Here is a 24,489-nt window from a genome sequence, read left to right on the forward strand (position 1 = left end):
ACTGGGAGAAAGTTTGCATGCAAAACAAAGCTGGGGAATCATCAATGACATAAAACTGAAACAGTGCTGGGCTGGATCCCACTCTCCGAGAGTAATCCAAGAAAACTGAGAAAGCCGTGGGAAAAGAAGGCAGGCATCCAACAAGTGCTAAGCCAGGTCATGTGCTAGGACAGTGTGCTCCGTACCTTCTTTCATCCACACTATCTTATCACAAGAACCTTAACAATCTGGACACGCCAACTGTGGGCCCGGGCACACGGTGCCCCTCTGAAGCCTCAGTTTCCTCTCCTGTAAACGGGAAAAAGGGATGATCACGTGTACTCTGCAGAGGAATGTAAGGACCGAGTGAGGGGTCCCTCGGAAAGTGCTCACTAAGTGGACAGTGGTGGCGTCCTGATTATCTTTATAAAATCCCTACAAAATTTATAGCACTATTACAATGTGAAAAGAGAACAATCCTAAGCTCCAAGATGTTAAGTAATTTGCCCAATGTTATACAGCAAAAAAATAGCAGATTTGACCCCTGGCCTGTCTAGTTCTAAAGCCTTTTCTGCCATTTGACCTCCTGCATCAGGTTCCACGCACTGTTTGGTAGAACAGAGAAAGTTCCACAGGTATGTAAGAGTGATAGAGTCCACAACCACTCATGCACTTTGATTCTGGAAATGCCACCTCAAAAAACTAACCCCAAAGGAACATGTACAGAGACGTTCATGGCAGCAATAGTAATAAACAGCAAAGTTGGACACGGCCCAAGAACGCAAAGGGACTGGCTCAGCAAGGCCAATGCTCTCCAGAAAAGGCAAGCCCACGGGCCACCTCAACACGCAGAAGAAAAACTCAAGAACATGTTACGTGAAAAGAGAGAACAAAGCACTGTGTGGGTGCCTGGCTTCCAACCATGCTGACTTGTACACAGAGGCTGGAAGGACAGACCGATCGTGAGAGGGAAGGAAAGAAAAGTCGACCTTTATTAGAGCAGGCCTTCTCAAACTGGAATGTGCTTCCAAGTTACGTGGGCACTTCATCAGAATGCAGATTTTGACTCAGGAGGTCTGGGAAGGAATCAGATTCTGCATTTCGAAGGGGTGCCCAGGGGGCAGCCGCTGGGCCATGACCACAGTTTAAGCAGCGAGGCATTAAGTCTGTCTCTTTTTTTAGATTCAAAGCTGCTGTTCTCTTTTCAGAAAAATAACCCTGTGTGTGCTTGTCTGACCCCCAGAGGGAAGCTATGAGGAGTTCCTTCTCTTAAATTCCCTGTTGTGTGTTAAATCGTGTCCCCCAAAAAAAGATATGCTCAAGCCCTAACCCCCAGTACCTGTGTTACCTTACTTGGAAACAGGATCTGGGCAAATGTAACCAAGTGAAGATGACACCATAGTGAATTCGGGTGGGCCCTTACAGAGAGAGGGAAATTTAAACAGAGACAGACACACACAGAAGGAAGGTGGCCAGGTGAGGACAAATGCAAAACTGGAACGAGGCAGCTACAAGCCAAGGAATGCCCAAGGACTGCAGGCGACAACCAGAAGCTAGGAGGAAGCAAGGAAGGATTCTTCCCTAGAGCCTCTGGAGGGAGCGTGACCAACTGGAGTTGTTTCAGACCGTGAGAGAATAAATTTTGGTTGTTTTGCAATAATTTGTTTGCAGTAATCTGTTCCACCAGCCCTAGGAAACGTTTACATACCCTCTCCCTGGAGCGCTGGAGCGCCTGAAGGAACATTTAGTGGGAAATGCTTTTTTTCCCCTTTGCAGCTTTATTGAGGTATGGCTGACACAGAATGATCTGCATATATTCAAAGTGTACTGTCCGATCAGTTTTAACATATATATGCACCTGTGAAACCATCACCACAGTGGAGATCATGAACATACCCATCACGCTGAAAGTTTCCCTGGCACTTTCTAAGGAACATAGTGGAAAGAAAACACAATTGGGGGTCTCCTAAGTCCTGACTGTACCGTTTACTACCTGTGTGACCTGGAGGAATTTGCTTAACCTCTCTCTGTCTGTTTCTTGATCTGCGATACGGCACCAACCTTCCTAAGACTATTGTTAGCGGTCAAGGGGAAAGTACTCTCAAGCACTTAGCACATAAGTGCAGTAGACACTCATACTTCAGAGATTACTGCTAATGAGCCTCTCAGAACTTCCAAAGCCACCACACAAGGATGGGGTGAGTGTTCATCTAAAGGTGCTTTGAGGCAGTAAAGCCCAATGTATACCTCTGTTGCTATCCTTAACCCAGCTCACTTTCTCAGATTCCCCTGGGCCTTTCAGACCCCCCACCCCTGCCACCACCTCACTTCCAAAGCCTTTGTCCAAAGGGAGTGAAGCCTTCCAGGCCCCCACGCAGATGTCCAGTGACCCACCCTCGTTGCTGGAAGGTGAGCCCTGCAGGCAAGTCCCCAGCCTCCACCAGCTGGCTCCCTGCACCGGTGCTGGGGAAATAGCAGAAACCCTCAGATGGTGGTGATGGTGGTGACATGGGAAGGGCATGACTTTTGCCGTGAGGAGAGGCTGGGTTTAAATTCCACCTGCACTCCCTGCTAAGAATGTAACCTCAGGCAAGCCAATTAACCAAGCTGAGGCTTGGTTTCCTCACCTGTAGAATGGGAATAATAATGCCTGTCCTTTAAAGGAATGCAGGGAGGACTATACTAATTCCCAGGAGTCCAGAGCACTGTTACATGAAGATGTTCAGAAACCGGATTTTTCTTGGGCTCACTCATGAAAGATCCGAGTAGGAGCAGGGGACTATCCTGGTAATCCGGCCCCTTCCCACGGTAAGGGAATTTGAGAGACAAGACAGGGCACATGAGACTAAGTCAAAAGAGGAGAGTCTACAAGTAGCAGGAACACATGCACGGTTCAGGAGAGCCAGATACAAGTCCCCATCACAAGCCAGAGTCGAAGGCAGAGCGACCTGTCCAGGTAAGCCTCTGCCCAGGAGAGGGGAATGCGGGAGAAGATGCAGGGTCACTGCAGCCCTTTCTCTTCCAGATTCTGCTCCTCCCTCAGGAAATGCCTTCCCCTACTCTCCCTCGCACTCTCAATACACCCCAGGAGAAAATAGCAACCCTGCCTCTCCAGGGGAGGAACAGCTTGGAACCCACACCAACCTAGTTGCATAACCCGGGTGAACTACCCTGTCATCCAGCCAACTCCACCCCCACCCTGGCACCTGGCAGGAGAACCTGTTGGAGGTCCCTGGAGCCCACACCGCCCTCACGCTGGGATGGTCCCAGTTTTGTGGCTTTTCGCCAGCCTTTCCTTCTCCCTGGGCCTTGGTCTCCTCATCTATAAAATGGGGATGATGCCAACCTCTTGGATTGCTGCAGGGCTGAAACACAAAAGGTACATAAAACACCAAGCACAGTGCCTGGCACACAGGAGATCCTCAATAAACGGTAGCTACTGTTACTCTTTTTCATGTCTCTGAAGTTCGGTCTCATGATCTTTAAAGGGTTTCAGTCAGTGTCCCCTTCTGTCAAATCCATGGTTGAAGTGGTCTTTCCAGTACCCAACACTGACGCCTCTTGCTGCCTGGTATATCCTGCCATCCCTCAAATTCTCTTTTAAATGCCACCTCCACACCTTTGTTCATACTGTTCTTTCCACCTAAAATACTCTAGATGTAACTACATATCGTTTCTCAGGCATCTGGGTATGTCTGGCTTTTACATCCATCATCAAGAATCCTTACAACTCTTGTTACTATTTCCACCTCATTTGATAAACGAAGAAACCAAGGCTCTGAAGGTTAAATAAATCACAGAGCTATTAGGGACTGGAGCAAAGATTCAAAACTGGTGTTTTTGACTAAAAACTCTCAGCATTTCTCATGTCACTATGCCCAACCCCACCACCATCTTATCAAATCCCATTGATTCAAGGCCCAGTTCAGTGACACAAGCCTTCCTGAGTACACCTAGTCAGGTATTTTCTCCCCTTTCAGGTCCCTTGGCTCCTTTATCAGGATCCAAATGCCTCCCTTACTCTCCTCCAGCACCCAAGCTCTGTAAGAGCAGGACCACGTCAGACCCTAGTTTTCTACTCCCTGCTTCCAACAGGCTCCTTCACCACACCACAGGTGCTCAATGAATGCCTGCTGAGTCAAGTTGCCCCTAAAAGGCCAATATGGGTATCCCCAGAACTAGGGAAAAGCAGCATCCCTAGGATTGCCACCCCCAAATCCCACTGTGCCCCTCAGCTCTGCTTGGCTGTGGGAGTCAGAAAGAGGCAAACAGGGGAACCTTGACGTGCCCTGCCTAATAAAACATGTACAGCAAGGCAACAGGTGCACAAAGAGGAAGAGTGGTAACAAAAACTCACATTTATTAAGTTTGTACCATGTGCTAAGGAAAGCAGATACAATATGGAAAGAGAGCTCAGGGCAAGGAGGTAGAAAGACACCAGATCAGGAAGGGTTTTGTAAATCACACACAAGATTCTATCCTGAGGACACTGGGTTGGGGGTCACTGAGGGGTTGATGAGGTGACAGAACCAGATCTGTGTGGAAGGAATCCCCTGGCATAAAAACTCTCTCCTCTTGACCAATCGGGATTCTGGAAGATAAAGAACTAGAAAGGATGGAAACAGTAGCATCCCCCTGATTTCTGAACCAACCTATAGTGGCTGGGGGCTGGTGGATTTGGTGGAGGAAACCAAGAATGCCAGACTGGGCCCCTAGAGTGAGGGGCATCAGGAGGGTGGGTGTTGACTCCCTTCAAAAGGACTAGTGACTGTATGTGAAGCAGTTTAGTGCAGAGAGAAAAAGCTACTAATAAGCATAATTTGGAGTTGGGAGCCCTGAGTCAAGTCTGAACATTATCATAACTAGCTGAGTTTATTCCTCCATCTGTGAAGCCGGAGAAAACAATTCACTCTCTACCTGTCCTCAGGAGTATCAAATGAAATTGAAAGGTATAACACTCTGCACAAATATTAGGTGTGTCCTTTTCTCAACCAGCAGCTGGCCTCTGAATTGTCTGCTGCCTTTTCCGTTCCGCACCCGCCTCGCCCCTCTCCCTGACCAGTCTCCCTCCCCACAGCAGGGCCCAGGCCTGGCAGAGGGGCCAGGAGGCCTCTCCTGGCGTGGGGGGTGTGGGGGAGGTGGCACTCTCCATTCCAAATACTAATAGGTCAATCCTCCTCCCACTGGAAATGAACTTTCCCCTTATTGGGGGAGGGACCTTCCCCTTCTCCCTCCCCCACAGCACTGGAGGGTCAGCGACTTCACCCTGGGACCACCTGCCCCTCCCAAGCCTCTGAGGACTCTGGGGCTAACCCAGGAGCTCTTCACTCAATAACTCGCGCTGAAACGTATGGTTCTCCAGCCCGTCTGTACATTAAAATCACCTGCGGAGTTGCTCAGATACCGAGGCCCGGACCTCGCTCCTGACCAATTAATCGGAATTTTCAGGGATGGGGCCCAGCGTCAGTGTTCTTTTAAAGCTCCCCAAGTGGGTCTATCTACTACGCCACCAGGGTTAAGGGCCATTATGTTAAGGAAAGGGGTCCCGGCCTGAGGCATCCCGCGACCCCAGCCCCTCAGGGAGCTCTTCCGCAAGGATTCCACCCTCCACCCCTTGAGCCCAAGCTTCTCCCATCCCAACCCAAGGGCTCTCCCAACGCACACCCTCATCACCTCAGGGACCCCCCGCAGACAGCCCCCAGGATTCCCATAGCAGACAGCATTCCTGTCCCCCCCCCCCCGGTCCGTCCTTTGTGTCTGAGTGGCCCCCAGTCCGGCCCGCTCCTGCCCCCGCGCCCGGACCGCGGGCCAGCCCCTCACCGCAATCGTGGCAGGCGAAGCCTAATCCTGCGGCTGCCTGGAGCCAGGTGCGAGCCAGTGCGCCTGCGCGCGCCCCGCCGGCGGCTTCCCCAGCCTCTCCCTCCGCCCCCAGCCGGCGATTGGCTCCGCGCGGCTCCCGGGACCGCGCCCCGGCAGTTGCCCGCGCCCGAGGCTGCCGGAGCCATATTTGTCACGGGCGCATGCCCTTAGGGACCGAAAAGAAAACGTGGACGCTGGTAAGAAGAGAGGAGGTGGCCTGGATTCCTGACAGTTCACCCCTTCTTTCACCTCGATAGTTGCTTAAAGTCAATTTCAGTTCAAATCAATAAGGCTTTTCTGAGCGCTCCCCTCCCTCTCCCGGTCCTTCCTTAGTATTAATTCGCAAAATGAAGAGAGTACACAGCACCTTCTTACGAGCCATGTGGTCTGACTAGACGCACAGCTAGGCGGATGACGAGATGACAGTAGCACAAGATGGGACTCCCTGATGCTGGATTGTGAGCCCCTCAAGAGTGGACAGCCCCAGCTTAATGTTGGGCACCAGGGCTCAAGCCAAGGCTCCAGGCCCTGAAAGAGCTACCATGCAGCCAAACCTCCTCGAATTAAAAATAAGAATAATGAAATAAAAGGAGTACTGAGCTCTCTCTATGTGCCCTGAACTGTGTTAAGCACTGTGCATGCATTATCTTGTTGACTCCTCACATCACCCCTGGGAGGCAGGTGCTATTATCCCCATTTTACAGATACAGAAAGAGGTTCAGAGAGATTCAATGACTTTCCTACAAGTAAGAAGCCCAGACTAGCTGGAACCCAGCTCTCCTGACCCTCAGAACAGAGTCTTTCCTCTTCCTACCCTGTCCAGGCCCTCAAAGTCAAGTTTTGTTTTGCTCAGTCCAGTCTGGTGAGGATGTCCTATGTCTTTTCACAATAGGCCTAGAAGCCTGGTTAGTTTTCCAAGCAATCAAACAGCACACACTTCAGACCTACTGTTTTCCTACCCTGGGGTATGGGGCAATGAGCATGGGCTTTAGCTTCTGGGGGACCTGGGGCCCAGTTCCCTAGCTCCACTTCTTTGTTAAGGGATACTACTTTTGTAAGGCTCTGTTTTATGCCTTAGAGGGATTTTGTAGGCATTAAGTGAGAAATGTGAGTGTAAGAATTTTGCCAGGCTTTGGCCATTATGCCTTTGTTGATGGTTGTCAACAGGAAAATCATCCTCTTCCTCCTGCCTGACAACCACAGCAAATGGTCCAACACTAGAGCCCTGGTATGCAGCGGTTAGAGTCTGTCCGACCAGTTCCTGTGGAACCCCAGCAGTCCCATGAACTTTGCTCCCAGCATCTACCTCTCACCAATCTCATTTCTCCCCAATCCTGCCCCTTCAGACCCTCTTCCACCTCCTATGTTCCCCCAAAGCCACACACATCATTTCTCTTCTAGACTTCAACCAATTTCTGGAAGCCGTCCTGCTCAGAAAGCCCTCATGACTAAAATGAAGGTGACTATTATTCCCTCATCCGAACCCCTTGCTTCCATCTGTTTTCCTGGCTGAGAATACAGGGCTGGAAACCCAGCATTCGGCATGGTGTCTGGCATATTAGGGCCTCCATAAATTGACTAAAGGAGTTCCCCTGCCTTCCCATCTCTGACCAGCATGTGCCTTTGTTGCAAAGCAACCCTGACTCTTTACTTAGCCCTCCAGTCCAGTGGGAGAACAGGGGTAGGGAAAGGGCTGCCAAGGACTGTCCAGAAATGAATGTGACCCATTGGAAAAACGTTGCCCCTATGTTGGACTTAATGTCTCATGGTTACACTGAGGCTCTTCATCCCTCTGATTTTTTTTCTTTTTTTAAAGATTTTATTTATTTATTTATTTGATAGAGCACAAGCAGGGGGAGCAGCAGAGGGAGAGGGAGAAGCAGCTCCCCATCGGGCATGGAGTCCAAAGCGGGGCTCAATCCCAAGGACCCCAGGATCATGACCTGAGCCAAAGGCAGACGCTCAACCGACTAAGCCACCCAGGTGCCCCCTCATCCCTCTAATTTTATAGACAATGTCACCAGTTAACCTCTTGTGTCAGCACCAACACTGGGCCTTGTGACTATCTCCAATTTCCCTTCCTGGTTGCCAACCACAGAGCTATCTAGGAAGGGGCATAGGATGCAACTAAGGGATCATATCATCTGCCTGACTTCTTGAGTCATATCAGAGTCCCTGGATTGTGAGACAAATAGATACATAAACAGTCTCTCTCCTTGAAATTCTCTCCTCCCTTGGCTTCTGACCTCTCTGATCTAGGTTCCATCATGTTCTCCTCCTACCTAACAACCCCTCCTCAGTCCCCTTCACTGAGGCACTTTTTTCCCAGGGGCTTTCTAAAATCGGAGGCCAGGTCCCCCAAGTTTCCCTTTCCTTTTCTTTTTTCTTTTTTTAAGATTTTATTTATTTGAGAGAGTGAGTGAGAGAGACAGCATGAGTGGTGGTGGGGGGGTGGAGAGTAGCAGAGGGAGAGGGAGCAGCAGACTCCCCGGAGCTGGACACGGGCTCCATCCTGGGACTCCAGGATCATGACCTGAGCCAAAGGCAGATGCTACCAACTGAGCCACCCAGGCGCCCCCCCCCCAAGTTTCCATTTTCAAAGCTCTTTTCATTTATTCACTCTAACTTGCCAGCTGCGGTAATAAGGACTTCAAACAGAAGATTGCTGCCTTCAAAATGTGTAAGTGGAACCCAACAAATTGGCAGCCATGATGATACAGTGAGGTGCGGGCCAAGTAGCAGCTGTTCGAGTCCTTCACCTACTACTTTTCCCTTCATGACTACCCCACCTCCCATCTCCAGCCTGAATATAAAGCCACAAATGAACTCCCTGACCACACCATTTCCTCAACTTCTAATCTCCCACGAGGGTGTTGTTTTTTTTTTGTTTTTTGTTTTTTTTTTTTAATTCTCCAGGCTTGCCTTGACTACCCACCCAGGCAACTAAGCCAAAAACACGTGCATCCACCTCTATTCTACCCTCTCCTCCCCAGCAGTTACATGGGGTCAACTCTAGGTCAATCCGCTCCCATCTCCTTTCCATCCCCAGCTTCTGTTTTGGTTGTCAGTTTTCCTGGGCTAGTGTGAGAACCTCCTCCAAGACTAGCTTCCAAAACAAACAAACAAACAAAAAACAAAAACAAACCAAGACTAGCTTCCAGCCTCTCTCTCACCAAACTATCCTCTACTTTGCCAATAGGAGAGCCCCGATCATGGGGTTCACAGATCAAAAACTACGTAGGTTGCTTCTTTTGAAAATTTTCATAAAGTGCTGGGGAAAACACTCAGGATGTATTGGTGATACAAACAACAGACGACTCCACTCCACAGTGTAATAACCCAAACTTAATTTTCTAAGGACTTAGGTGATGGTGCTTTGTAATTAAAAATAAGTCTATTTCATTGTCTTCTGTAGTTAAATTTATATGAAGTAAACAACTGGTGTGTGAAAACAAAAAAGACTCCGCTCAAACCAGATTAAGCAAGAAAGGAATTTATTGGGGGGTGGGAGGAGGAGGCACTGGAGGAAGGTAGTCAAAAGGTAAAGTTCCAGAAGTACAAGGTATGTAATGTACACGATGATTATAAGCACTGCTGTATGCTACACGGTATATAGAAAAGTTGTTAAGAGAGTACATCCTAAGAGTTCTCATCACATTGGGAAAAAATTGTTTTTATTTATAAGATGATGGGTATTAAATAAACTTAATATGGTAATCATTTCACAATATACAAAAGTCAAATCCTTTGCTGTATACTTTAAACCTGTACAGTAGTGTATGTCAATTATATCACAGCAAAACTAGAGGGGGGAAAAAGGAATTTATTGGCTCACGTAACTTTAAAGTCCAGGATTCAAATGATGTCATTGGGACTTAATTTCTTTCTGTCCCTTGGTTCCACTTCTTCTGTGGCTCCATGCTCAGAAAGGCCTTCACCTCTCCACCCAGACTGCATTCTTTCAGATTTTTGTCCAGGGGAAAGACAGCACTTCCTCCACCCCAAGAGAACAAAGCCCTGGGCCTGGCTCCCACTGATCAATTGAGTCACCTGGCTACCCTCAACCAATCCTTATGGCGAGGGACGGCCATGCAATTGATCTAGCCATACATCACCCCTAACTTTAAGGACAGAATAGAGCCAACTCCCCCAGAATCACTTTATTGAGTAAATAAGGTATGGGATCCCAAAAATCTAGAAGCTGTTACTGGAGTCAGAATTAATGTTGAGAAACTCATAGTTTGGTCCTTATTTTTCCTATTTCACCTGAACCACCCCCAGACCAGCAGAGATCTTCAGCAAGCATGTAGGGACCGATTATTAAAATACAGGCTTCCTACCCTCCCAGCCTCCAACCTGAGCTTGGTCTTGTACTCTCCCCACCTCCCACCCAGGTGTGACCAGATCCCTATGTGGGAGCAGGTGGAGAAAGGGGCCAGTCCCACAGGGCCCATGATTGAGCTCCAGGCCTGGATGAGGTCAGTCTATAGGTAGTCTTGGGACATTCCTCAAGTGCTGAAGTTGGGAGAGGGCAAAGTTATAAATAGGAATGGGGAGGTATATTAATTTCCTATTGGCACTATAACAAATTACCAAAATTTTAGTGGCTTAGAACAATACAAATTTATCTTAGAGGTTAGAAGTCTGACTCATTAACTAAAATCAAGGTGCTGACAGAACTGTGTTCCTGGGGCGCCTGGGTGGCATAGCGGTTAAGCGTCTGCCTTCGGCTCAGGGCGTGATCCCGGCATTGTGGGATCGAGCCCCACATCAGGCTCCTCTGCTATGAGCCTGCTTCTTCCTCTCCCACTCCCCCTGCTTGTGTTCCCTCTCTCACTGGCTGTCTCTATCTCTGTCGAATGAATAAATAAATAAAACCTTTAAAAAAAAAAAAAAAAACTGTGTTCCTTTCCGGAGGCTTGAGGGAAGAATTCATTTCCTTGCCTTTTTCAGCTTCCAAAGGCTGCCTGCATTCCCTAGCTCATAATCCCCTTTCATCTTCAGTCAGCAACAGTTGGTTCGCTCTCAGATAACATCACTCTGACTCTTCTGCCTCCCTCTTCCACATTTAAGGCCCCCTGTGATTACACTGGATCTATCTGGATAATCCAGGATAATCTCATTTTAAGGACATCTAATTAACATCCTTAATTCCCCCTTGCCATGTAACATAACATATTCAAAGGTTTGCAGGGACTAGGTTGTGGTCACCTTGGCGGTGGAGGCCTCTCCCAACAAAGACCACTGTGTCCTGGGACCAGTTCCTAGAGTGCAGGGGGTGAGGCTCCCTTCTTGGAGCTCTGGCATAGGGAGTGTTAGGTAGATACCCAGTTCCAGTAGCTATCTTCACCAGGCCAACGGCCCAAGACTTGGGAGAGCAGCTCAGTCAGGAATATAAAAGCGTGACATCATCAGGGTGAGTGCAGAACTTTCCAGAGGGTAACTGATCTTTCAGGGATGCTGAGAACTGAGGAGAACCTGTAGGGGTTACTGGTGATGCTGCTTGACTCAAGAGAAGAGGAAGAAGGAAAGTATGATGGCCCAGCAGCTGGGAGAGGGTATCAGCTTTAAGCATCCAGCAACTACCATCCACCCCACTGGGGAAGAGAGAGGTGGAGGGCTGTGGCTTACAGCCAGAGGGAACTGGACCTTAGATAGGGCTTCACACCATCTGGATGAAGCAATCTTTCTGGCTTCACCAAGTAGCTTCTGGGCTTTGGCCTTAGTTGAACTGGGTCAAATCCCACTGTGCTACCTAGACTGTGTAAACCTGCGAAAGTGGCCTAACTTCTCTGAGCCTCTGGTTCCTTATCAGTTAAACGAAAATGGTATCAACATGTTCTTCACATGGCTATTAAGTTCTTATGTAACATTCTAGAAGGGAGGATTGAGAGCGTGAAAGAAGTCCCAACATGGATTGGCTATAAAGCTAATTAGCAGTCATGAGACTTGAGACAGACATGAGGTTGAATTTTGCTCTTACCATAACTAACTGCGTGAGTTTGGGCAAGATACTTAAACCTACATAAGCCTACAACACTGTGAGTGTTTCCTAGTCATAGAATACATTTACTGTGTACCAAATCTAAGGCAAGGAGCTTCCTCCTACATAAAGTGGGGAAAATATCAGTACCTCCTTCCTAGGGTTGATGTAAAATTAAAGTTAGATGCTCATAAACAACTTGATTCAGTGCCTGGTGTAGGAGCTTCACTCAAATGTTAGGATAACTCAACCCATTTGGAAGGGCTGGGAGGATGGGGTGTGGGGAACAGGTGGCTAACTGATTGGAAAGGGCACCAAGATATCCTCAGTGATGTAGGGGTGAGGGCATCCCTGAGTACAGGCCTCACTGTCTGGGGCAGGCAGCTACGACCAGCAGGTTCACCCAGTGTAGATACAGGCTGGCTGGCTTCTGGCCAGCCAAATGTGTTTCCCTTTGCTTGGAAACCAGGAGGTGTGGCTAAGGCAGGGCATGGAGGGGAGCAGAGCCACTAAAAAGTGGTGGAGAGGAGCCTGCTCTGGACCTCTCCGGCTCCCCCATACGCTGGGGAACAGCTCCTGGGAAGAACACTTCACCACTGAAGGTTTGAAAAGGCCTTGGATCCTTACTGCCTACTGAGAGCCTGGGGTTCCGCCCAGTCCTGGGACAAGAGGTGAGATGGAAGCTGAACGCCCTAGGAAGAGTTCCCCCAAACCATCAGGTGCTGCATATGGGCTCCTGCTGTGAACCAGAGCCCTGGGTTACCAAGACCCAGGGATGGGTGGTGGAGATAAAACAAAGGGTATCCACACACACCCCCACCGCAGGTGTGGACCAGGCCCCGGTAAAAATGCCCGCCGCCTGAGCGTCAGACCATGTACTCGTACAGCTGCCTGGCATCCGGGGAGGGCGTCTGGCCTCCGCTGCAGCCCCTCACCTACACCTACCTGCCCGGCCCTCTGCTGCTGCCCCCCATCCACGCCCACAGCTTCTGCAGCCGGTCCCCGAGGCTGACAGCAGACGAGTGGCCGGCTCTGCGGGAGTACCACTGCTTCCACGGCCCAGGCGCGCCCCTGGCGGCCGGGCCGCCCTCGTGGGCATTCCCGCAGGCCTACGCCGCAGCCCTGCTCCTGCCTTTCCCCGCGCCCGGCTACCTGGGGCCATCGCTACTAGGACCCGCGGCGGAGGGGTCGGTGGCTTCCCAGCGCGGGGCGCTATGGCCCGAGGGCGGCAGCCTGCAGGCAGAGCTGCGCTGGGGCCGCGTGGAGCGCGCGCTGGGCCCTCGCCTCGAGCTGCCGGAAGTGGTGCGCCGGGAGCTGCGGCGTGTGTACGGCACGTACCCGCGCACCGACGTGCGCGTCACCTACCGCGGCGGCCAGTTTCTGCTTCAGGCCGCGCCGCGCGTCCCCGAGCCCGAGTACCGTGTGCAGAGGCGCGTGCTGCGGCCGCCCGCCAGCAGCGATAGCGGCGACAGTAGCCCGGCCGCGGAAGCGGCGGAGCGTGGCCGCCGGCGGAAGAGGAACCGCCGGAGCTGAGGACACCGCAGGGCCCGGCGGCCGGCCCGGTGAGCACGCGCGCGGCTCTCCTCCCCTGCGCCCGCCGCCTTCGGCCCGCTACGAGGGAGACCTCCGCGGTGCGCCGGCGCAGGGTGCACCTGTCACCTCGCTTTTTGCTTTTTTTTTTTTTTTTTTTTTTACCAAGCCTGCACGCCGCCCACCTGCTGCACTTCCCTGATTTCTCTCGCGTTATTGCTGGATAGCGGGGGAAGGGCGAGAAAAGATCAAGAACATCTTGGGGTGGATGTCCTGTTTCTCTTCCCTTCCACTCGGACTTGGGAAACCTAGGTGTGGGGCGGAAGAAGGGCGTGGACCCTTTGTTTCCTCTCTCCCTCCTCTTTCCCATGTTAGAAGCCTGCCCTGCACCAAGCCCCCACTTTCCCTTTTTCCTCTCCTCCGTCTAACAGAGCTCCCCGAATTGCCCAAGTTGTTCCCCAAGCTGAGGGCCCACCTATCCGCAGGTTGTAGTGAAAAGTAAATAAATGAGTGAACTCAAGTGTATGCTGCGAGATCGCTTTTCTGTTTGGTGTGGGTGGGGGTGTTCCTCATCTCTGTAATGTGAGCCTTACTCCCCTGCCTCGGGAAGAGCCAGTGTGCGTCCTCACCTGCTGGGCCGAGCTCTCTGCTTCAGCAGCTCTTCTCCAGAGTGCAGGACCATAGGCTTCCTAGGCCCCGCGGCCTACCGCGTTCCCCGGCCCACCACCCGCGGAGAGAGAGTCGGCGGGCGGAAGCTCTTTTGTTGAAACGCGGGTGGTAGGCGTGGCTGAGGAAGGAATGCCTAAGACGTAGATTTAGGGCTGCCATTGACATTTTCTAGTCGTGTAACTAGGCTTTCTGAGCCTCAGTTTCTTCATCTGTAAAAGAAGCATAAAATCATCGCAGCCTACCGGGAAAATTCACTAGGGCTGAAATTTAAGATGAATGGCACTTCTTGTCTCCTGATTCTTAACAGGCCGAATTTCGCGGAATGCCGGGAGTTTGCTGGAGGGTTAGGCCACACATCCAATTTTAACTCTAGGTCTGGCAGGACTCCAAATTTGATGCCCAGGCTGTACAAATGAGGTTGCTTGTGGAATTGCTTTTACTGAATTTTCATATGTTGGTTGGCCAACAGCTGCCTGGGTATGCAGGTATGTTATTGAAGCCCTACACCACTCGACTGAGTACTTCTGTATTTATGAACCTCATGGAAGGGCTTTCAAGCTGCACCACTTAGGAAGACTTTTTCTCCTGATGAGTGGTTTACTTTTATCTTGGAAGCACCAAGGATCTCATAGCTGATCATATTTTTCTTTTTGCCCTGGCTTCTAGGGAGCTCAGAGCCAAGTTTGCGTAGCATCTTTTGTGTAAAGCCTGGATTCTGAATGGTCACCCCTAGTTTCATCTTATTTTCCTCTCCTTTCCTTTTTTTTTTTTTTTTTAATTATAAAACCACAGGGAGGTGGTGTAGTGTGATGGGTCTGCTATGTGACCTTAGCTAAATTGCTTAATGTCCCTGAATCAATTTCTTCATTGCAAATGGGGGTCATAGATTTAGGACCTCTATCTCATGAAGTTATTGAGAAGATTCTGTGAAATGCTGCACACAAAATGTTTATCACAGTGCCTGTCATGTACTAAATAATCTAATGTTAGTGTTTGTTTTTTAAAAAATAGTTTGTTGGGGGCGCCAGGGTGGCTCAGTCGGTTGAGCGTCCTACTCTTGATTTCAGCGCAGTGATCCTGAGATCTGTCCATGCTCAGCAGGGAGTCTGCTTCTCTCCCTTTCTCTCCCCCTCTCTCTGCCCCTCCCCCCACTTGTGCGTGCTCTCAAATAAATAACTCTTTAAAAAATAAAAAATATAGTTTGCTACACAGAAATATATAAAATAGGAAGTTAAAGCCTTTTTTTTTTTGGAAGTTAAAGTCTTTTTAATATCTTTATCCCCAAACGATTAGTAGGGTCTGAGCTATTATTTTTTCTTTTTTCTGTGCACATAATATTAATTACATAAAAGGAATTACACTGTTTTACCTGTTACATTTTGCTGTAAGTATATTTTGGACATCATTCCATGCCAGTGCACGTGGAGCTACCTCATGCTTCAACAGCCACCCAATATTCTAGAGCATTTGGATTCTTTCCAGTTTTTGGCTATTAAAAGTCCATCCAACAAATTTCTTGAGGGCCTGTTATTTGCCAGGAACTATTCTAGGCCCTGGGGACACTGTAGTGAATGAGATAGCCAAGGCCGTTTCTGCCCTTATGGAGTTTGCATTTTAGGGGGTGAAATGGTGATTGGACAACAGGAAAATAGATAAAGGCAAATTTTTATAAGTACTACAGCAGGAATGAGAGGCTGAGATAGGAAAGGCAAGTGCAGTAGTGGAACTTAGAATAAGGTAAACAGGGAAGCTTTCTGAGGAGGTGACATTTAAATTGAGATCTAAAGAATGTGACAAAGCTAGCCATGCAAAGAGAAGGGTGAGGGAGAAGCCAGGCAGAGGGCATGGTAGGTGCAAAAGCCCCAAGGAATGAAAGTTATCTTCATTCCCTCAGCAGGCATTTGAGAATCCACAAATCCACAATATGCCAGGCGGTATTCTAGGGACTGGGGTTATAGGGGAGAACCAAACAAGTCCCTGCCCTCATGGAGCTTACTTTAGAGGTGGAATCCAGAGAAACAGAGACTGACAACAAGCAAACGAGTGAACATATGATGTAATGTCAGATAGTGATTAAGTGATGGGGTGCTGTTCTCAATAGGATAGCCAGGGAAGATTTCTCTGAAGAGTGATTCTTGAGTGGAGACCTCCTAAAGACCTTCACAAGCCATTTGAATACCTGGGGGAGAAAAGCAGGTACAACCACACTGTGGCTGGAGTGTCCTTGTCCTGTGAGCAAGCAAGAAAGTGGCGGTTAATGAAGTTAGGGATGAAGCCAGATCCTGTGACGCCTTGAAGCCATGTTGAGAGTTTTGGATTTTATTCTTCGTGGGCAGAGTGTTATAAGCAGGAGAGAATGTGATTGGATTTTTTTAATTATTCTTTTTTTTTTAAAGATTTTATTTATGTATTTGAGAGAGAGAGGGACAGCATGAGTGGGGGGGTGGGAGCAGGCAGAGGCAGAGGGAGAAGCAGGCTCCCTGCGGAGCAAGGAGCCCCATGTGGGGCTCAATCCCAGGACCCTGGGATCATGACCTGAGCCAAAGGCAGACACTTAACTGACTGAGCCACCCAGGTGCCCCTTTTTAAATTATTCTGGATGCTATGTGGAAAAGAGACTGTAGAGGGGCCATTGTGTAAATAGGGAGACTGGTTGGGAGACTTTTAAAATAATACAGGCAAAATCAGATGGTGGCTTGGTCTTATTTGGAAGTAGTGAGGCTGATGAGAAAAAGAATGTCCTTGAATATGCATCTTTGTTCACATGCACAAGTATTAAATTGTTGAATCTATAGTCTTAGAAATGGAATCATTGAGCACTGACACCCTGGTAGCAGCAAGAATAGCCAGCACCCCAATCTTTGGTTCTAAGTTTCATTCTCCATGAAAAGGAGCCAGGCCCACTGGGAAAATGTCTGGTTCCAAGGCTGGAGCAGGGAAGGTACAAGATGAGCCTGAAACAACTCGTGCCAAAAAATAAAGGATCACTCAAAAATGTCAAAGGAGCCAGCTTGAAGGGTCTTCCACTGGCCAAATCAGGGACAACTTAAGCATCAAAACAATCACAGTAACAGATTATTACCTACTGAATAAAATAATATCTATTAAGTACATACTAACATTAACTAAACAAATATGAAAGGAAAGCTCTTACAGCAGGAGGAATAGAGGTCAGAAAATCCATCTCCAATCAGTAATAATTGATTCCAGTGAGAATCATTCAGGGATACTAAAACTAATGAGTAAAAGTTTGATGAGAAACAGGCTGTTTATATAGTTATGAAGTATGTTCCAAGAAGATTTTTTTTTTAAGATTTTATTTATTTATTTAAGAGAGAGTGCACACCAGCAGGGGGAGAGGAGCAGAGAGAGGGAGAAGCAGACTCCCCCACTGAGCAGGAAGCCTGATGCAGGGCTCGATGCAGGGCTCGATCCCAGGACTCCAAGATCATGACCTGAGCTGAAGGCAGATGCTTAACCTGTTGAGCCACCCAGGTGCCCCCAAGGAGATATTTATTAATTACAAAGAAAAAAAATAGTGTACTAGTAAAATCACAGGGAAAACTGACAACACTTGAAGCCACTGCAGCCATCCCTCTTGAATAAAGTCTTTCTCACCATCTTTAATGAGTGTCTTGAAAATATTTTTCTTTAACAAAGACAACATCATGTGCTTTCTGATATATTAAACTGAGAAAACACAACATCAATTCAACAGTAATGCATAATCATGAGGAAACATTAGATAAATGTAAACAGACAACCACAGTAGTCTTTATTATTCAAAAATGTTCATGTCATAAAAGACAAAGGAAGGCTGAGAAGCTGTTTCAGGCCAAAGGAGACTAAGAGACATGAAAACTAAATGCAATGCATGATCCCGTTTTGGATCCTGAATGAAAGTTGTTATGAAGAACATTAATGGGACAAGTAGCACGATTTGAATAGGACTGTAGATTAGAGAAAGCAACATGGCAAAAGGTTAACAGTTGGTGAATCTGGAAGAAGGGTAAGCAAGAGTTCTTTGCACTACTCTGCAGACTTTTTCAAGTTTAAAGTAATTTCTAACTAAAAATAAAAACAGTAATAAGTAGGGGCACCTGGGTGGCTCAGTTGGTTAAGCATCTGCCTTCAGCTCAGGTCATAATCTTGGGATCCTGGGATCGAGCCCCACATCAAGCCCTGTATCGGTCTCCCTGCTCAGTGGGGAGTCTGCTTAAGATTCTCTCTCCCCACTGCTCATGCTCTCTCTCTCTCTCTCCCCCTCTTGCTCAAATAAATTAATTAATTAAATCTTTTTAAAAAACTAGTAATAAGTATACTGAATCTCTGGATCAAAAAGTAGTAAATGTCCTACATAGCTACGTCTGTGTGTTACATTTTAATCTTGGAGAATTGTCTGCATGCCAGTAAGTCTCCTCAAATCTTTTTTTGAAATAAGGCAGGTTTCAACTAAATCCTGGGTCTCACATCACATAAGGTGTGTTCTGTATCTCCTTCCCTCCTTATCCTCTCGGATTCAGACCTTGAAGTTTCTTAACTTCCTCCATCGCTGAGATTCTGCATTGCTCACCGACATTTCTCTCCAAAGCTTCTACTTATGCCCTAGAAATGCCCATAGCCTCACACCAGTTCACATCCAGCCCTCATGAGGGAAGAGGGCCCCTGGTTACAGGCTTTCTGGGAAGAGCAGCCACTCCACTCAGTCCAGCATGCGCAGCCGTGCACATCCTTCCAAACCCCAGGGCTTGCTCCAGGCTCTGCAGACAAAAGGGACACAAGGGAGCCCTGCAGGGAGCCTAGATGCCTCCTTCTTTGATCTTTTATTTGAACTTAACCCTTAGAAGCTTAGAACTCATAAAACAACTCAGCTGCCAGGGACTTTGCTGTTCACTGGTCCAGTCCCCTCAGTTTATGATATGCTGGGAATCCAAGGCCAGAGAGAAGTAGTGACTCACTCAAGGTTATACAGTCGGTGAGAATCCAGAACTCCTAGATCTTAGCAGGGCTTGGGCCACCAAACTCTGGTCCTGATGGCCTCCTCCTGGACTTGCCCCAGCCTTACTTGACCCTGGCATCTGGTCTGGAGCCCTTCACTCAGTAAACCCTGGCTGACTAATTTTAAGCCTTATCCTACCTCCCAACGGGGTAGCTCACATTCTACTTAAGGGAATATAACAAGAATCATAATAACTCACACTTGCTGTGCAGGTACTGTGCTAACGCCCTGAACAGAAGAAACTAGCAACTCATTCAGTTTAAGCCTCACAAGACTTTGATGTCCATATAATTGTTTTTTTCACTTACAGATGAGGAAACGGAGACCTATAGGGGTGAACAATTTACCCAAGGTCACACATGGAGAATGCACCTGGGAAATCTGACTGTACCTTAACTTCTTTTTTTTTTTTTTTTAATATTTCATTTATTTATTTGACAGAGAGAGAGAGAGCCAGCGAGAGAGGGAACACAGGCAGGGGGAGTGGGAGAGGAAGAGCAGGCTCCCAGCGGAGAAGCCTGATGTGGGTCTCGATCCCAGGACTCTGGGATCACACCCTGAGCCGAAGGCAGACGCTTAACCACTGAGCCACCCAGGCGCCCTGTACCTTAACTTCTAGGCCAAACTGCCTCTTCATACATTAGACACACTCAGCAAAGTGCAAGGAACATTTACTGAACAGCTACTATGTGCAGAACACTGGACTAGACACTATGCGGCTCGTGAACGAGCCCCTCTATAGAGAGGAGTATGGAGGATTTGCAGGAGATCATCTGCACTGCTGGGAAATTGAGGGAGGGTTCTTGGAAGAGGCATCTGAGAGAGACTTTGAAGAATGTATAGGATCCCAACAGATAGTGATGGGAAGGAGGTGTCCCAGGAAGAACTGAGGAGGGTTCAGCTTGAGTAAAGGCATGGCAGCAGGAGCAGGGAGCAACGGGGTTTCATTCGAGGGCAGGTTATGACCAGGGAGCAATGGAATCTCGGGCTTGAAAGCGAAGGGGAGGCCATACTGCTGAAGACTTTAATGACAAAGTAAGGAGTTTGGAGGACTTTGAGCAGAAGGGTAGCCCAAGTTGAAGTTATTAAAAGATGTGGCCAGTCCCTGGCTGGGATGCTGTGAGCCTGCGCCAGCAGCTTCCCCATGACCTCTATATTGACGGCATAGCACAGCCGGGCACCAGAACTGAGTCCCTAGGTCGTTTGCTCGAGCTCACAGCCTATGGAATTCAGTTCTCAGAGCCAGGTGGCCAACATTCTCCCAGCCTTGATTCTGCCCTCCTGTGCTCTCTTCTGTGAATTCCTCCCATTCCCACAGTGGGTCAGAGGAGGAACCTGTGATCTCAAGATTCCTCCTATCCCAGAAAGGGTCTGAGCTTAGAGCTTAAAAACAGGGCCCATACACAGGGAAAGGGGCAAAGGTTCTCTGAATTCCAACGGATTGATGCACGATATGAGGGGAGGGGGCTCGCGGCCATGGCAAGGTTTCTGAGTACTGTGCAATCATTTCTTGCCCAGATGTGCTCCTGGGGGGCCAGATGTGGAAAGGTACTCTGGGAGGAGTCAGGGCTGGGGGAAGAGCCAGAATATGTACACAGAGTAAGGGCATCTTTCAGGAGACTGGGAGGCTTCCTGAGCCACATGGGATCCCTCAAATATGGATCCCCAAAATAAGAGCCCAAAAGTTCCAGCTCCCTGAATATCTCCCCACCAAAAATGCAGATCTGGGATACCTGGGACAGGTAGGGGAGTGGACATCTTTCCCTGAAACACAACTTTCGCTTCTGGAGAGTTAAACGGAGGGAGGGATGGGAGCTACTCCCCCTCAACAGGCAGAGCGGCAGCCTATCCCTGGAAAGGGAAAGGCAAGCCTGCAAGCTCAGGAGCCACCCTACTCCCACCCTGCTCGAGTTGTGAGCAAGGGCCCACACTTACCCATGAAGCCTCCTCTCTTGCTCCTGGGGCTGGATCTGCAGTGATGCTCTTAGAGGATGCTCCTTAAATAGGGCCCCCTCCCTGCCCCAGCCAACTCCCACCCCCGCCCCATCCTGGCTCTTCTGAGAAAGGAGGAAGGTGTGGGAGGGCTGGGCACCTTGCCCAGGGAGCCCTTTCTGACCTCAAGCAAGAGCGGGGACCCCCTCCTTTCTCCCTATCCTTTTGAAGTGTCCCCTTCATCACTCAGTGTCTGACTGAGTCCCTCCCACCCCTTGAGACCAGCCAGATGGGCTTTATCTCTGCTCTTAATGTCTGGGAAATCTGCCTTTTATGCCTAATTCAAGCCCAATTCCTCATTCTGAGGTTGGGTGATGGGGAATTGATGTGATAGGGGAAGCTTCGGCATAGGCTTCTAGCTTTTCCCTTCAGCTGAGGGGACCTAGACTGCAAAACTCACTCGAGGGAATGGCAAGAGAGGAGTCATCACGTCACCTTCTTTCACCCTACGTGGCTTCCAGCAGCACCCAAAGGGCAGGTGGAGTCTTTTCCCATCTTGGGGAGGGAGAGACTGAGACCTGAGGGGACAAAAAGTCAGGGGCTTACGGGCCAGCTATGGAATGCCAAGCAGGACAAGTGTTCCCCAGAGCTTCTATCTTACAGTTTGTGTGTGTCCTTGTGTCTGTGGCAGTCCCTTTCCTCAGCCCACTCTCTGTCCTCTGACCCCAGACCAAATGCCCCTGCTGCACAGAGTTGGGACCCTTCAGGATTTGAGCTAGGAATCAAGGGGCTCCCCCTAAGAGGTCTTTCCCATCATCCTTCTCCCAAAGCTCAGGAAGTTCTTTCTGATGATGTCTAGCTACATCCAATTGCCAGCAAAGAAACAGGCCAGAGGGGAGGAGGGAAAGGCACTGGGATGGCTGCAGGGATCTCAGGCCAGAACTAGGGACAGCTCTACTGAGAAAACCTGAAAGTTCCCGTAATGGGGGTGGTAGGGAGAGAAGAGTCATCAGCATTGTGCAATGAAGGCGGGGATGGTGCTGGGGGAAGGGAGGGATGGCCAAGTCTTTAAAGGACTGGCAGAGGCCTGGGGCTGATGGAGCTACCCATCACCCCCCTTCCCAGGGGCCAGCCTAGCCAGAGTTCAAAGTGGCTGTCACCCCACCTCTCATTATCCCTAGCAGCGCCAGGCTGGCAGCGGCAGTGTTTTTATGGGAGACGCGATGCCAAATGTGCTCCCTCCTTCCTCCCTCCCCTTTCCTGCCCCCACTCCCCAGCCGTGAACATCTTGCTCTTTGAGGCCAGAGGACCCTGGTAGGGGGAGGTGGGAGCCTGTAGCAAGGGACAGAGCTGGAAGAGGGAGCAGTGATCCCCCTTTTCTCCATATTTGGCACTGCCTCAGTCTTTAGGGGAGAAGAGAGGATGGGACTTTCTACCTTGGACCATGAGCTCCTGAGGGCAGTGACAGTCTCTGGTTCCCAGCACCTTATGAGGGGACTAGCCCTGAAGTGGCTCATCCCTGCTGATTGGGGATGGGCTAGTTCACCCTTGAAGGGAACTCTTTCCTTCATGACCCATTGCAGGATTCCTAGGAAAGGATGGCTGTGGGTTTCCCCACAGGGTAGCACTGGGAAGCTGAGGCAGCAGGAACAGAAAGAAGCTGAGGCCTTGCTGGGTCCTAGAGTTCGGTCGTCCTGTCCTAAATAAGAAGTCCTGCCAACATGGGGATGAAGGCCCTGGGAGTAGGCATGGCCTTTATACTGTCCTGGATCTGGGCTCAGGTTGATACTCACCCAGAACACCTGCTCCCTGCTACAACCATCCAAACCAGGGTCCACGGTCCCAAGCCCCAGACCCTGTAACCCACCCTAATCTTGGGGGAGACATTGCTGTTAAGGGAAGGCAAAGGGGACAGATATGGTGGGGAAGGAAGTCATCACCTAAGAGTTGACTGGGTGATGGACATTGAACCTAGACTGGACATAAAGGGCTGAGACACAGGGATTTGGGAAGAACACCAGGTTCTGGGTGTAGGGGCCACCAGATCCAATCAGGGATCCAAGTCTGTGGAAAGACGGTAGAGACACGGAGAGGGGAGGAAACTATAGGATTTGAGGGCGGAGATTTTGGGGCAAGGAAGGCTGACAGGAAGACGCTGGGTGGGGTCGAAAGGTTCTCGGTCTTTCGCAGCTGACAAGGAACTAGGCGGGAATGCAGTCAGCCGTTGAGACTCCACCCACTGGCGGGACCTGCACGCCTAATTCCTCCCAACCCTCAATAAAAATGGCGGCCGCAGGAGCCTGTCCAAAACTCTGAGACAAACGAGCATGGGCACAGAAGCCCCGCCCGGTTGTGGGCACGTGCCCTTCTCAAAAATGGCTACTGCGGCGCTTCTGAAAGGGGACCGCTCTGGGCCTCGCCTTTGATCTCGTTGGTGGGGCTGGGGGATGAGAGCTGCACGGCGCGGGACAAGTCGCCGGCGGCGCCCGACGGAGCAGGTGATTTCCCCTCCGGCCCCCGGCCCAGGGGTAGGAGAGTCGCGGAGTACGCTGACCCAGGGTACCCGTCCTGTGTGTTCCCCCACGGTACTCGCTGGGGCTCATCGGCCGCCCCATCTCTGATTCTCGCCGTGGCCTGTATCAAGGCGCATTCCAGCTTACTCAGGCCTCCCTAGTCTTGTGTCCCCAGGGCTGCAACCGCATCTCGGTGCCCTCGGGCCCACTATTCCGGACCCTTACGGGTACCCCGCTAGCTTGTTTAGGGAGCTTCTGCTTCAGGGGTGGACCATCATCGCGGTCCCACTTCCTGTGCACCCCACTATCCCCGTTTGTGCTCGGGTCTGACTTTGGGTGCCGGAATTCCTTGTAACCCTCAGTGTCCTTGGTGCCTCTAAGACTTGACTTGGGGGTCAGGGGACAACGATGCCCTCTGGAACCTGCGTTATGGGACTAGGGCCCCAGGAGCTGGGCTTCATAGTGGCTGAGAAACCAGTGAAGACCTCCGTGCTAGACCCTCTGAGTGCCCACACTGCTACTCAGGACTCGTTTCACACGGCCTTCTGCTTTCTCTCCACCTTAAGCACCTTCTCACCCCAAGGGAACAGCATGGTGCTCCCCGCAAACACCCCTCCCCCCGCCGGTCTCACTTCAATTTGTACAGGGGATCTGTATTGAGCATTTGGAGAGTCCAGACTTGTGCCTGGCCCTGGGGACGCTCTCAGGCCAGCTGGGGACAGTGAGGATGGGGCACTCAGGGTTGGCGACAGGGAGAAAATGAGTCCTGCAGAATGAGAGGCAGAGGGAAAGATGTTCTGAGTGGGGTGAACGATGTAAGCAAAGATTCTGAGGTAGGCAGGAGGGCCAGCCAGGCAGGACAAGAGGATCAGAACATGGGCTGGGGCCACATCATTTACTTCATGAGAGGTAGTGTAGCATAGTGGTTAACAGGGTCTGGAGCCAGACTGGTTGGATGTAAATGTGCCATTAACTTACTGTGTGACCTTGGGCAAGATACTTAACCTCTCAGTGTCTCCATTTCC

At 49.9% G+C, this 24,489-nt stretch overlaps 2 protein-coding genes across 6 annotated transcripts in view; one reads left to right on the forward strand and one right to left on the reverse strand.

The window, feature by feature from the left end:
- Positions 1-5,869, reverse strand: part of MFSD13A (major facilitator superfamily domain containing 13A) — a 13,727-nt gene extending 7,858 nt beyond the window's left edge. For 3 of the 5 annotated variants that reach the window (XM_044382073.3, XM_044382071.3, XM_026493986.4), the window contains exons 1-2: positions 5,800-5,853; positions 186-288 (exon numbers count right to left, since the gene is read on the reverse strand). The gene's annotated coding sequence lies outside the window, so the exon portion shown is untranslated. Of the gene's footprint in view, positions 1-185; positions 289-5,799 lie in introns of all 5 variants that reach the window. The other 2 variants (XM_044382072.3, XM_048218907.2) reach the window with 2 other exon arrangements.
- A 6,825-nt stretch (positions 5,870-12,694) lies between these two features.
- CUNH10orf95 (chromosome unknown C10orf95 homolog) lies at positions 12,695-13,354 on the forward strand. The gene has a single exon (XM_044382468.1). It carries the CDS (start codon positions 12,695-12,697, stop codon positions 13,352-13,354), a length of 660 nt encoding a protein of 219 aa, XP_044238403.1.
- Positions 13,355-24,489: the final 11,135 nt, after the last annotated feature.

This window comes from Ursus arctos, unplaced genomic scaffold (genome assembly GCF_023065955.2).
Source record: "Ursus arctos isolate Adak ecotype North America unplaced genomic scaffold, UrsArc2.0 scaffold_7, whole genome shotgun sequence".
Lineage (NCBI taxonomy): Eukaryota > Metazoa > Chordata > Mammalia > Carnivora > Ursidae > Ursus > Ursus arctos.